This window comes from Bombyx mori, chromosome 9 (genome assembly GCF_030269925.1).
Source record: "Bombyx mori chromosome 9, ASM3026992v2".
Classification (NCBI taxonomy): Eukaryota; Metazoa; Arthropoda; class Insecta; order Lepidoptera; family Bombycidae; genus Bombyx; species Bombyx mori.
This window is the reverse complement of record NC_085115.1, coordinates 12,028,491-12,044,013: the sequence shown is the minus strand read 5'-3', so window position 1 is coordinate 12,044,013 and position 15,523 is coordinate 12,028,491. Positions and strand designations below refer to the sequence as shown.

At 37.4% G+C, this 15,523-nt stretch overlaps 1 protein-coding gene across 1 annotated transcript in view; it reads right to left on the bottom strand.

The window, feature by feature from the left end:
- The window catches only part of LOC101746262 (xaa-Pro aminopeptidase 1), a 31,527-nt gene that overhangs the window by 3,465 nt on the left and 12,539 nt on the right, over positions 1-15,523 (bottom strand). The window contains exons 2-7 of the mRNA XM_062670178.1: positions 5,120-5,379; positions 4,288-4,494; positions 3,494-3,710; positions 2,614-2,875; positions 1,362-1,617; positions 325-532 (exon numbers count right to left, since the gene is read on the bottom strand). Of these exons, the coding sequence (XP_062526162.1) occupies positions 325-532; positions 1,362-1,617; positions 2,614-2,875; positions 3,494-3,710; positions 4,288-4,494; positions 5,120-5,379 (1,410 nt within the window). The remainder of the gene's footprint in view (positions 1-324; positions 533-1,361; positions 1,618-2,613; positions 2,876-3,493; positions 3,711-4,287; positions 4,495-5,119; positions 5,380-15,523) is intronic.

The following is a 15,523-nucleotide window of genomic DNA, read 5'->3' as shown; positions in this document are numbered from 1 at the left end:
TTACCTATACCATAGAGGACAGGGTGGTTGTAGGTACATAGATCATTCTAAATGTTCAGCATTTAACTTCCTAAATGTATCTTTTTTTTTCATTACTCGTCTAGCTCGCCCACCTGATGGTGAGTGGTTACCGTCGTCCATGGACTTCAGCAATGCCAGGGGCAGAGCCAAGCCGCTGCCTACCGTTAACTCCATCATTCACTTAAAAATGAAACTACATTTCACGAAACCGTGGACGTATCACGTATCAGTACTTATTAGTGAGAGTTATTAAAAAATCTACTAGTGAATTTCATAATACAAAATAAAAAATAAAGTATGTACCGTCATATTGGCCGCCGGATCGTATGACCAGAGTGGAATTCTTGTATATACGTCGGTTAGTGGCATTGTTTGGGCGATATTCGGGTTCCACGGCGCTGGGCCCGTACGCCACACGAGTCTGCATGGCCGGTCCGACGTAGCCGGCTTGAGTCTCCCGGGTGATGTCCACTGTTGTCTGCACTGACATCTCGCTCAGACCGGACTTATTCTAAAACAGTGTTTTGGATACAACGCATTGTGGAATATGGTAATGAAGAACTTCCTCATATCAAAGCTAGTACATAACACTTCATCTTCTCGCATTAAAACTGTACTTACAGCAGAGTGTTTTAAAGGTTTAACATGTGATACTTTTAAAGATTAATCATATTTGCAATTTTTTTTTTACCAATTGTATTAACTGTCTTTTAAAGTAATATAAAATTATGTATTAATTTTGTTAATAGTAGCCAAAACATAGGTACTAAAAAAAAGCTAAAACTAGTTAAACTACGTTCTTTTGACAGTATTTATTAGAAACAATAATGGTGATACCAAATGATTCCGCATATTAACTCAATTTCGAATATTTTTGGAATTGTACACTTTTAATGCGAAAAGACGACTTTTTTTTTGTTTTTAATCCTTCAGATCGGACTGATTCGAACGCTTCGACAGAAATGAACAATACGGTAGTACCAACCGAATCTATAGCACTAGTTAGCAGTAGAGAAGAATGAGGAAGATGTGTAGAGAAAATTAGGTAGATAAATCAGTTCCAAATCCTACGAGTGAATAATGAGGAAGTAATAGGGCTAGCTCAAGGAATATAAGAATCATGGAAGCTATTCTGGTTTATTTGTTTGTTTCCTATGGGTCTGGGTGTAAAACATCTAGATATGTACACACATATTTAAGCGTATATAAATACCTATGTATATCGGTCTGTTTCCCATGTTACAGTGAATCCTAGTTCAGGACCGGATGATCGTCTGTGACTCGTCCCTGGTTATTATTATTAATACAGATTAAGTGCCCTTTGCTCACGTGTAACGTACCTCTAAGTAACTGAAAAGGGTGCACATAGCAACGGCGTCTCTCAGATGGGCTTTCCTCATACCCTTCGCCTCCGCCTCATTCTTTTGCGCCTTCAAATATATAATCGGAGAGAGTAGAAACACTCGTTTGCTTAGTGGTACGCTTTGTGCTATTGCAGCAGAGGCGCCCCGCTGAAACGTTCCTGCCGCCGGTATCAGGATCTTGGATTCACTCGAGCGACGCAGCTCGTCGTAAATAGCTGTGTAGTCGTTTACTCTAAAACATGGGTTAAAGAAACCTAATTTTGGTATAAATTTGCAAAAAACATATCTATTCTAATATATAAATCTACAGTGGTTTTTACGGATGTTTCGTTATAACTACTGAACCATGCATCCGATTGACTTGAAACTTGGTATCCATGTAGAAAATACATATACCTACTTAATGGATTTTTTTTTGTCAGGAGGAAATCGCCGGTTTTCCGCCCTTTTCTGGGGATACTGGGCGGGTTATGTCAAAGTCGAACTGACTAAAACCTCCTGTCGCTCAACAACCAACGTCCAAACCTCGCATGAGACAGAGCTCATGACAAGGCAAAGGGGGGAAAGTGAAGCGTTTAGTGCGGAGCACATCTCACCTACTTAATGGATAGGCTAATATTTATATGAGTGTTGGACTCCCTTATAATAATGACAATAAATAATAATGTTAATTTTAAAGGCCCAGCGAAGCGGGCGAGTACGGCTAGTTTTATTTTAAATCAGCCCATAAAGGTCCAGTGCTAGACATGGGCTCCCTTCAAGCCTCGCCACAACGACCGATCCTATGCTGCCTACATACAGCTGATCCCCGCCAACCACAATAGGTCATCGGTCCACCTTGTTCTCACAACCACCCTACGTTTTCCGGTACGTGGTCGCCACTCGAGAACTTTTGGCCCCAGTGGTCATTTGTTCTACGAGTAGTGTGTCCTGCCCACTGTCACTTTAAAGTCGCAATCCTTTAGGTTTGTCGGTTACCATGGTTTTCCTGGGAATCTCTTAATTTATGATTTGATATCGCAGAGAAACTCCAAGCATAGCCCTCTCCATTGCTGCTTGGGTGACCTTGAGCCTTCTGATAAGGCGCATTGTGGTCGTTCACAAAAACACATCAGTGAATTGCAAATGTTTGCCGTGCGTTTATTCTGTCATGAAGCACTAATGCGTTTCTATTTCCATTTCCGAAGGCCCATTTTAGTGGTGCAAATTGGAGTAAAAATATACGAACCTAGTACAGTTATTGGTGAAACAGTTATATACATCCAAAGCTTTTCTGACGGGCATGGAGAGTTTTCCTGGCGGTGCGAACACCCTCACGTCCCGTAGACTAACGATCACGAAAGCCTTCAGCAAAGGCGCGTAGGGCACGTCGCGTCCCCTTACGTTCAGTAACCAAGCTACCTCGTCCAGGGCCGTGATGATTATCGCTTCCGCCCCAACTGCCCGCAGTTCATTGCGCACGGCGGATACTTTTTCCCGCCACGACATTCCTGTCACACATAGATAGAGAGAGGTTTTAGATGGGTGGACGAGCTCACAGTCCACCTGGTGTTAAGTGGTTACTGGAGCCCATAGACATCTACAACGTAAATGCGTCACCCACCTTGAAATATAAGATATAATATAAGGTCGCAGTATAGTTACAACGGCTGCCCCACCCTTCAAACCGAAATGCATTACTGCTTCACGGCAGAAATAGGCGGGGCGGGGTACCCGTGCGGACTCACAATAGGTCCTACCACCAGTGAGTTTGTTGTAAGCTGAATTGTTTTAACTAAACAAAAATATATAAAAAACTAATTTAAATGGTATTTTATGTTCTATAGTAAGTAACATGTCAGAATAACAAGATAGCAATAGTTATTTCCGCCTGCAAAGAAACTTAAGAGTCACTCAATTATTGTTTCTGAACGTTATGTTGTTGGTTGTTACGATAAACGCTATGTAACTGTTTTAATTAACTTAAACAATAATAAATGATATTAATTAGTTATGTAGTGTGAAACCTCTTGAATATATTATCCCGATTTCGTGCTGGTATTTTTTTTTTGTTTTATTTCATATGACTGCATTAAATTATTTAATATGACATTTAATTTTTTACGAACCAACATATTCCATTTGATGTTTATTAGCTACGATCTTAGAGAATTCTGGTCGTCTCCTCGGTGGGTCGACCTCGTCATTCCAAAGTTGATCTACCAAGGTCGGAACGTCAATCAGTAGAAGCCCTTCGCGATGAAGGGACGACGAGATAGTTTGCCATTCAACGACTGACGTCAGTCTGGCATCACCGCCGACCCGGCCCTTGCGACCAAGCCGATCCTAAAGGAAGAAACTTATAAATTTGGCATCCAGAATCTAGATATTCATATTGGTTAATAATAACTTCAGACACAGTATTTCATACATAATTTCCAGTACCCAAAAACAGTACGAAATAGCGGGGAGCTGATCTTTTTTATTTATAACATGTGTGTGTGAATTAGCTCTCGGTCTATGTCTCATTATCTCAGATAGGCTATCCACCTTCAGACATAGGGTCGAAATCTCATTTGTAAAACGGCTACGTAGACACGTCACACTTACGCCCCACCAACACGAATTATGCAAATTTATATGCGATCTTAATTTTTATTAAACGATGTCATTCCTGTAGATTAGAAGTCGTTCGGAGATAAGTAGGTGCATATACCTAAGTTACCTATTTCCTTAGATAAAATGGTATCGACATGGGGGATTTGAACATCGACATAGTCGCTTCACTATTGTACCGAGCGTCTTATCCTTTAGACTACGACATTTTCCAAAATACCATAAACTAAACACAATAGCCTACAAACAACAGGGACAAACTATCTAACTAAACAAAATCAAAATGACAGATCTCTTGTTTTCTTACCACAATCCATTCGGAAATAGTACGTTGGCTTGGATCGTCACCATCCAATACTTCCCACGCGCAAGACAAAGTGGCCCTAGCGTTGTGAACGTCGCCACTTGGCACCCAAATAGCGGCACCACCGTCAGCTAACACGGCAGCGGTACCCGCCCCGTCCCAGCCACTGATATACTCCAAGCGCCGCTCTTCAGGAGAAGGCTCTTCACTCTACAAAATGATTCATTTTGTGTAATCCGAAGAGGGAACGAAAGAACCATTGTGCACGATTTTTATGGCTCTTTTCGATGGGTACAGGCACTTAACATGTATTCACAAACTAATTCCACAATTAGAAAACAAAACCGTACTTCAAAATCGAAAATGAATTGAATGTATTTTGCAAATTGCGTATTTGTAATTTGTGTATCATCATCATCGTCCCAACTTCTACTTCAAACCTTAACATCATGTCGCAAGGTAAACGGTGGTAAATTTTGATTTCTATAGTCTCTGCAAGCCTCGTTACCCTAGGGCTGTAAACCTTAATTTTCCCGGTCATCGTTCTCATCGAACTCGTCGCTTGCGACGAAGGGCTCGACGAGTAAATGAACCCTCAGACACAGCCCACTGAGTTTCTCACCGGATCTTTTCAGTGGGTCGCGCTCCCGATCCGGTGGTAGATTCTGCGAAGCACGGCTCTTGCTAGGGTTCGTGTTAGCAACGTCGTCTGGTTTGAGCCCCGTGAGCTCATTTACTAGTTAAGGTTACGCTGATATAGCCTGTCAAGGCTCTCAGCTAGGTAGGAAAAAAAATACTTAATTTTCTTAGTATCCGCTACTTCACATAAACTCACCAAATGCTCATCACTAAAAAAAACAATAAATGCATCCAGCAACGTGTCCTTGCGCAGGTATGCCGAGTTCCTCAGTGCGGTGCGGAGTCTTCCCAGTGGTACCGAGGTATTGATGGCGTCAGGACAAACGGGCGCAGTCGTGAAAGTAGCTATTTCATCTAGTACCGCAAATGAAGCGGTGGAGACCACGGGCGCGGGCGGCGGCGTTTGTGTTGTCGTCGTCTGTACCACTTGTTGAGTAATTCGAACCGCACTGTATACTGAAAGTAATTAATTATTTTGAAAATTTGTCAAAGTGTACGCCGGCTTCTGTTCGACTGCCTACAAGGGCAGTGAAAAACAACTTCCCAACTGTCCAAATACACGTAATAGAAGAAATTTACCAAAAAAATTTTATCATGAATCAATCACATTTACGCAAATATATGCTTATCACTTGAAATATATTAATCACAAATTTATTTCTTAAAATAAATGTCCTTTTTAATTTATTTATTGACGTAATAATACAACATTACAACATAGCAACTATCTCATTTAACCAGCATTGTAAAGTTCATTTATAAATATAGCCCTGAAGATGACATGGTAGAATGAGACGAAATATAGACGTCTCTTTCATTGAGCTAAAAAAGCTCAACCAGAAGGAGAAAGCGGTTAGCGACAAAGACTTTCACGACGCGGGAATGTACCAGGACTCTATAACCATGAAGGAGGTCTATCGAACGGGAACTTGAAAAAGCTCGTCGACAGACAGAGATGCAAAGGAATCAATATCACCCCTCTCCTTTTAGCACGGAGTCCCTAGCGAGCTTTTATTGTAAGGGGCGTTTATATGACTAACGATGAATGAAAACGACCCAGGTTGAAAACCTGTCATTAATTCTATTCCTCTAATGAAATCTAAAAAAAGAACATTTTTAAGAAGTTTTCGTAAAACAAAGCTTTATAAAATTACGTATTAAATTATTTGAGATAATACATTTGAACACAAATATACCCAACAATGATGGTATATAGTTTGTCATGATAAGATTTTAATAGCGTCCAGTAAAACTTTTGCGCAGACTCGTCAGAGGTCAACGAACAGCCTGGGGTACCCAAGGGATGAGAATCTTATTGGAATGACGTCAACAACTAACAGGAATACATAGCTGCCGAAGAGTTCTTTCGTCCTTTCTTGAGTTGACTGACTGCATTTGGGTCTCAGTAAAGATCTGAACTTTAAGTTGGCGATCTTGTCGTTTGGCGGTATTTTGCCTTATCAAGTTTTTAACTGACGCAGCCCAATGCAACGTAAACTAATATTTTGTTTCGTTGTTACAGACTGAAAAGATAAATTAAATACAAATAATTTATTTTCCGTCACTTAAATAATTTTTTTTCTATATTATTATATATTTTTTGAAACTGAAGTTTGGAAACTTAGTTTTCCATTAATGTAATTTGTACATACAGTAACTTGAGTGTTTTTTTTATTTTCTGTCAGAGTTAATTCGTAATTTTAATTATGAAATTATTGATCCAAAGAAAAAAATGTTACATTTTTGAGGGTTCCGCAGCTAAAAATTGGAAAATAATAATTTCGTTTTGTTTCTTTTTCTTTTTGATGAAATTAGACATTCTCTGTTTACTCATTACATTTTTATTAAAATAAGTAAAGAAATTCTAATTTCGTATAGAGTGTAACTTTTTTTATATATCGGGATTGAAAATATTGGGCATTGTAGGGTTTTAAAAAACAATGAAAATTTGTTGTAATGTGCAGTTTTTAAGACACGATTTAAGGTGGCATGCTATTTTTATTACAATAAGGTTTAATTATTTTGAGATATAAGCGATATTCGTTTATTCTGACAACGGAACCCTTTTGAGTATGTGTGTGGACCGGTTCTGAAAACATGGAGAATATGCGTCAAACGCAAAAAAATACAAAACGAACTTGAGTGACGAGAAAAAGAGTCCCTTCTTAGGACTGGAACATTCCCAAAGGGACGAAATATCCTGCGAACTACCAGGACTGCATAAAGCGAAAGAACTATTACGTGTCGCGTCGTCCTGTACAAGGATATTCAAGGATAAGGCAATGACCGGCCGACCGCAACGTGATCGCTGCAACGTGCAGCGGTTGTTCCCCCGCGACTGCATGTGACTGCATCGTGTTGCAATACGTATTATATGATGCAAAAATACAGAGAGGACACTTGTTTCAATTGAAATTTGTTTTTTTGTAACAAATGCTATTTTAATTTTAAAAAAATATATTCATCTGTTATCATTTCATTCATATTTTAGAAATTTAATTAATGGACAAGCATTTAAAGAAGCAATCATTCATAATAAATACACGTAAATATCAATATCAATTGTGAATACACTTATCAAATCAATGTTTGAAAATTATTAATCATTTTATATCTATCTCAACAATTGTTTGAGTTGATGCCGAAGTATAATTCTTGTCATTTGTTTGCTTACCAATTGGCCTACATTGAGGAAGAAAATATAAAAAGAAAAAATTACAACGTCCAATCCAATTTTTTTTTGTCTATCAAAGCTCTATTTTTTAATAATATTTAAAATTTGTTAATATGTATTTAAGAATAGTAATAAATTCTAACATCTTCCTGCAAAGACCGGCTGGCTCAAACTTGGTAAAGTTTTTCCCAAGTAACACAAAGAAGCGGTGTTGTCGTCAGTCACAAACTAGTTGTAACTTTCCCGTGTTATTCATCAGGAGCGCATGAACACGAAGATGTGAATTTCACATGTAAGCCTTACCTTTATAGCATTCTCCACCTTCCTTGTGTTGAGGAAGGTTAATGATTTCACACATTCATAGTTAAGGATACAACATGTAAAGCGCCTAACACGCGCACATCCCTTAATGTTCTGCATTTATTTATTTATGAAAATACCTAAAGATTTTTTTTACTAACGACTTTTGATTTACCTAATTTAGTTGCGTGAAAAAAGTGCGTGTGCGTATCAAAGAACAATGGTTTGCCCCCTTTTTGTACCAGGAGAATATAGGTCGCAAAGAGCTGTATTATTCCAGCATCCCAAAAAGGATCTCTGTGTGGGTAGCTTTGGGCGGAGCCTGATCCTTTGAAAGTAAGGGAATGTGAATGGGGTTGAAAGCGAAACCGCTCGTGACGTCAATTTTTACCAGGATCACATAAATGCTAAGGGGTTGTAAAAGCTTTTAAAGTTTTTTAAGGCATACGTACATACTATGAAATATTTCCGTACGTGTAGGTTCCAAATTTTATTTTAAATCTTCTAAAATTCAAAGTGTATTCGCCAGTGTGTGTATGAAAGCTGACCACCATTTCTGAATTTTTTAAATTATATTTTGGTCATTATGTGGTCGTAGCAAGGTTTTAAGAATCTGTACTATCTTATTTAATCTTTAAAAAATCCCAAAGCTTAGAAAGAAATACTTAATTCTATTAAATAATTAATTCTCACTACGTATTATTTTGTACCAACATAAGCCTGCCCTTTTAATAAATAGATCTAGACAAGTACCAGGCGTACTAATTTATGAGGAGGTAACTGAAATTCAAATCAAGTATTAGGTGCCCATAACGTATTTAGAGATAGATGTACATAATAAAAGGATAAGTTTAGTTGTACTTTTAATTTATGATCACGCAACACAATGATGAAATTGAATTATTTTTTACTCTTTACTCTATTTCAAATATATTTTTGCTATAAATAGCGTCTTTATTACATATATACCAGGACACACTTGTCGTTGCAATTGTTAGCGCAAAATATTTTTGTTCATCTTTTTCATTGTAGCTTCGACAGCTGGTTGGTTACTTACATCAAAGCGTACCACTCAAAAATGTGATCTATGCAGCTATATAATTATGAGGTGATGTAGGTAGGCCATCGTGCCATAGGATCTCAAATGCATGCTCTTTTATATGATCTGTTCTGTATCAAACAAAAGAGGTTGCGAGTAGACTTTTGGCGGGAATTTTTAGTGATGTTTTTTTTTTTTTTTTGTATCAGATTCGTGTGTAATGATAGCGAACTATTGACCATTTAATATTTGAGACTGGGGAAATGGCTTCTTGGAATCGATGCAGTTGATTAATTAGTGAGTAACTACATTTTGTAAAACTTAAAAAATAATTAATGGCCGTTATTAAAAAAGAAGTTGAGTCCTCCTCAGACTGCTGTTACTTGTTCTAATCATCTTTTCGTTATAATAATAATTCCTTTTTTTAATTACTGGAAGTGATCAAACGTGCTCACGGCCTATCTTGTGTAAAGTGATAGGATTAATAGAATGCACCAAAATATGTAAGCCCCACTTGAGTTATATTTTAATGAAGCTTTAATTATATTCTAATAGCGCAGAAATATACACGATCTATCCATTGCATACTAAGGGCATAATTATATCACAAAAATATCCGTTATTTTATTTCATAAACGCGCGTAAAATATTTCCTACAAAACGAATGACTGCATTCGAGCATTCGTTCGTAAACATTATTAAGTCTGTCACTGTGTGAGAAAAGTTATTATGAGAAGCCTTCCATGTGTGCTGTTTGAAAAGAGACCGATATAGATTTCGCCTTCACAAAACGCAAATTTATCTGTAGCTCTTACATTTAGTATTTTATCCATTATCGTTGAAACACAAGTTTCATTTTCAAGTCGCAGATGGCTCTGTTTAAACTGGTCGAGTAGTACAGAGTGGTTATCTAGGGCAATGCACTTCTTATGTTTTATGCTCTCCTGGTGCATCACTGGGTTTTGACGCATGTCACTGCGTCAAGGGGACGTGTGTGAGAAGACAGCTTTGTTTCATTCACGTGCCTCTCTTATCTGTATTCGACAGAATATCGCCGTGAACGTGATGGGTCTCTCAACATTTTCAAAGCAGTGTGACTCTGCTTCTTATACAGTTATTTAGTGTATGTGTTACTAATCGTACGGTTGTGGGCACAGGTTGTGGACAAAGGTGAATTTATGTGTGCATTTCACAATTCTCACACGCGTATAACTATTATTACAGATTTTATGAAGTTTATACTTCTAAAAGTATTTTTTTAATGATCTACTTGTATTTCATAAACGATTGCAGAAAACAAGATCCGTTTTTTGTATATGTTTAAGTTCAAATATTGAAGTTTATTACCGACAACTCTACACCCATATGAATAAAATAAAGATGTGTACACATTGTAGGTGAGGCCCACACATGATTACAGCCAGTAAAGGGTTGCACATGTGAGCTACATGTACTAGGACCGCAGAGGGTGCAAGGAGGTCGGAGTTCACATATGATATTGACATTGGGGTGAGGAACGAGGAAGGAACGAGTCCCACGGAAACACGTACGCGATGCAAGCGGGGAGAAATAAATCAAGGGCTATTTGAATTTGGAGAGTTGTATTGAATCTTTTTTGAATATGTGGGCAAACAAGCTTTTGTCCAGCAGGTGTTAAACGGCTTTCAGAATTTACCGGAGTCAACATAAATGACAGAGTGAATGCTTTCCGAAGCAAGAAGCCGAAATTCCTGTGTGACTGAATTTGGAATATTTGTACAAAAATTTTTATTTGGGAAAAACAAAAAACAAAACTGAACTGGTATGCTAATTACTCGGTTTTAGTATTCACTATGGACTTACAGAATTTTCAGATATATAGTGAGGGACTTTTTGGCGGGAACGCGGGAAGTGATGTTGTGTGATTTGTTTTAATTTGTCTATTTAGTGTTTCTTCAGTTTATTAACTATTTAATATCTGTGAAAGTGCACAAAGGTAGGAAAATGAAACAAATTCGCTGGACGTAACTTCTCGAGATCCTCCAAAAAGTCCACTGAAAAAATTTCAGTAAATGACCACCATTTTACTGAGGTTATATTTCATCCCATATCATCTCATCTCATTTCGTTTCATTTCATCCCAGTTGATTAATGTCTCAAATTAATCATCTTCATTTCATTTCACTCCATACTATCATTTTTCATAAAAATAAGAATATAAATTAAAATAAGACATGACTTAAAGGTTTTAGTTACCAGGTCATAAAATCACTTAAAAAAATCAGATATATAGTAGTTTTCTATGTTCAAATGTCGGCTTCATAACAAATCGACTTTTTGGCGGGAACGCGAGGAGTGAAGTTGTGTGATTTGTTTTATTTTGTCTATTTAGTGTTTCTTCAGGTTTAAATGTGTAGTAACGGTGGTTTATTAACTGTTTCATATCTGTGAAAGTGCACAAATGTGGGAAAACGAAACAAAGCTGCTGAACGTAACTTTTCGGATTTATCCAAAAAGTCCACTGAAAAAATCTCAGTAAATGACCACAATTTTACTGAGATTATATTTCATCCCATATCATCTCATTTCATTTAATTTCATCCCAGTTGATTAATGTCTCAAATTAATCATCATTTCATTTCATTTCACTCCATATTATCATTTCTCATAAAAATATGAATATAATATGTAAATTAAAATAAGACATGACTTAAAGGTCTTAGTTACGAGGTCATAAAATCCATTAAAAAAAAATCATAGCAAAGCAGATGCTGCGAGTGGCATAATGGGATTTGGAACCTTAACACGGCAAAAAAACATAGTATTTTTAGACCAAAGGTTTTTTAATGGATACCGCCCCTTTGATGGCACAGGGAAGTCATCAAAATGAAAAAAGCTATTTTTTTCTTCTTCTTGTCTTTATCTCATATGCTGCAGCGCTATGATATGGCGCGGCATATCCTCTTATCATGCTGCATAGTGATTTGGGATCAGTTTAACGACCGATCGCTTTTCTCCATCAAGCTCCCTAGGGATATATCTCTTAATAAGCATTGCAACGTGCTGTAGACTTTTCTGTGTCATCTTTGGGTGTTTTGTTTTGCTTCAGCCCTTTTGGTTCTATGGTTCGCATTTTACTATTAAAAAATAAATTATACTAAAATTTAGATTTACAAATACCAAAATTGATAAAAATATCACATTTCATTCGTTCTGTATTTTTATTTGTAATGATAAAAATGTTAATCAGGTTTTTTTTAAGGGATTTTATGACCTGGTAACTAAGACCTTTAAGTCATGTCTTATTTTAATTGAAGTTCTTATTTTTATGAAAAATGTTAATATGGAGTGAATGAAATGAAGTGAAGATGATTAATTTGAGACTTTAATCAACTGGGATGAAATTAAATTCCAAGGAGTATCCCTGCAACCTTCCGAGAGTATTGGGATACTTGGGGTCGACATTTCGAGCGATGTCCAGTTTCGGAGTCATTTGGAAGGCAAAGCCAAGTTGGCGTCCAAAATGCTGGGAGTCCTCAACAGAGCGAAGCGGTACTTCACGCCTGGACAAAGGCTTTTGCTTTATAAAGCACAAGTCCGGCCTCGCGTGGAGTACTGCTCCCATCTCTGGGCCGGGGCTCCCAAATACCAGCTTCTTCCATTTGACTCCATACAGAGGAGGGCCGTTCGGATTGTCGATAATCCCGGTCTCACGGATCGTTTGGAACCTCTGGGTCTGCGGAGGGACTTCGGTTCCCTCTGTATTTTATACCGTATGTTCCATGGGGAGTGCTCTGAGGAATTGTTCGAGATGATACCGGCATCTCGTTTTTACCATCGCACCGCCCGCCACCGGAGTAGAGTTCATCCATACTACCTGGAGCCACTGCGGTCATCCACAGTGCGTTTCCAGAGGTCTTTTTTGCCACGTACCATCCGGCTATGGAATGAGCTCCCCTCCACGGTGTTTCCCGAGCGCTATGACATGTCCTTCTTCAAACGAGGCTTGTGGAGAGTATTAAGCGGTAGGCAGCGGCTTGGCTCTGCCCCTGGCATTGCTGAAGTCCATGGGCGACGGTAACCACTCACCATCAGGTGGGCCGTATGCTCGTCTGCCTACAAGGGCAATAAAAAAAAAAAAAAAAAAAAATGAAATGGGATGAAATGTAATCTCAGTAAAATGGTGGTCATTTATTGAGATTTTTTCAGTGGACTTTTTGGAGGATCCCGAGAAGTTACATCCAGCGACTTTGTTCTATTTTCCCACATTTGTGCACTTTCACAGATATTAAACAGTTAATAAACCACCGTTATTACACATTTAAACCCGAAGAAACACAAAATAGACAAAATAAAACAAATCACACAACTTCACTCCTCGCGTTCCCGCCAAAAAGTCTGTTAATCAGGTGAGTATTATTATTGCCAGCACACAAAAAACAATATTTTTAGTAAACTAAGTATAAGATAACTGTTCTTAAATATTAAAAATGAAGTATTCATGCAAGTGAATCCATATTACAAACACTATAATAGCCACCATTTATTGCGTTGTATGCCTATAATACTATTACTAATACACTAAATTAAAAATAAAATAAAAATGAAGATTTTCTAAGAAAAACAAAAAACTGTAAAGACATGAGAAGATTTTTCGGTGGGAGTTCCGTGCATTGATTAGATACGGATTTCAATAAAAACAAATCATTCATCAACAACCTTATATCTCAAAGCATTGTATGTAGCTTTTAATCTAATTTTACTGTAACGTTATTTCATTTCACCTCGTGTCGTTTTATTCAATGTCTTCCTAATGAATTACAACATTGGCTCCATTTTTACTGAGCACATATGTTACTTGATGGCTAATTGAAGATTTTTATAAATTCGACACTGGCAACAATGGGATTACATGAAGCCGATTGCCTTACTGAAAAAAGAAAACGTTTTATAATATTTTTTGGTTCTTTACACTATGTACATACATTTTATCTACATATTACGAGTAGCTATTTAATTTATTTAATTTCTAGATTTACAGGGTTTTCTGTATCAGATATGCTCTCATACTTCATATGAAATCTCGTATAATAATAAATAGGTAAGGTTTAATCAATATATTATTAGTTTTTTTAGTACTTCTGTTTAGAATAATAATTTGAAAAATGTATTTAAAAAAACTATTATGGAAACACAACATTCCACTATCAAAATGTGAACTTCATACAAAATGTTTGTGACCCAATCTATTTTATGTTTTACACGAAATATGACGAATTCTCTCGCACACAAGCTCTCTCATTATATTTCAACAATGTCATTGTTGTTAAATTTTCAATGCATTATCCTCATCCTAAATTGAAGCTACCTTTTTATTCACTGTCGTTGAAATTCCAAAAGCTGCTTCAAGTTATGCTGTCCTGGTATTTAAGATTCAAGTGAGGCCATCTTGAGTTTGCCCTGAAGTTCGAAATTATGTGAAAAAATATTTTCTTAACATTACATATTTATACTATCTATCCCATCATGAGTTCGTCAAGTGGTAAGACTTTAAGAGACTCGAGGTAACAAAGTACTGATTATTAAAGTTTTACTCGGCTAAAGTTGTTGGTAGGTACATGGCTGTGTGAAAAAGGACACAAGGGCCGCGAAACACCCACCGTTCTTTAGGTTAAAGCACGTGATGAAGCCCTTTCTCGAACAACTTCTTTCTGAGTCATGATCTCCTGGTATTCAAAGTCATTGGGAGTGACATGCCCATTATTTCTTGTAACTCTGAGCCCTTTCTGTAATTTACACCTTCCAAAGTTCCACGTTTCCTAATAAGACCATTAAAATTTTTAATTACGGTTATTTTCATTAAACATTAAAGGGAATTTTAGAACTCTAATCTGAGTTTAATTAATATTCACTACACATGAAATAGAAGTATGTTTATAATTACATAATGATGTAAATAGCACTCGTATGAGCTTGTTTAGTTAATTTGTTTATTTGTTTATCAATATTATCATTTGAGCCCTTTAAATTATTTATAATATAACACAAGACACCAGGAACGCATAGGTCTCAAGAAGTATTTAGGGCCGCGAGAAGGGCTTATCGCCAGTCGAATTCCAAGGTCCAGCTACGCACAGGGCGTGGTTTCGTCGACCAATCAGACGAGAATAGGTTACGCAAAGAACCTACGCATTTTTGTTCGACCCTTCTCCGAAAACGTCTCTACAGATACTGGAAATTTATTTTTAAAACCAGCTTAATAACAATTTTACTGTTCTTTCGAAGTCTTGATGAAGGAAAAACTAAACTAATATAAAACAAATAAGATGTTCTCTTTTATTTCCTACCTATGATGTAGCCTTGAGAGGCTATTTCAGCTTCGTCCTAACATGTAGGTGAGTTCACGGGGCTCAAACTGGAGTGTTGCTAACACTGGCCCTAGCAAGAGCAGTGCTTCACAGAATCTACCACCGGATCGGAAACGCGACCCACTGATAAGGTCCGGCGATAAACTCAGTGGGCTGTGTCTGTGGGTCAATTCGCTCGTCGAGCCCTTCGTCGCAAGCGACGGGTTCGACGAGGACGGTGACCGGTGCTTGTGGTACCTA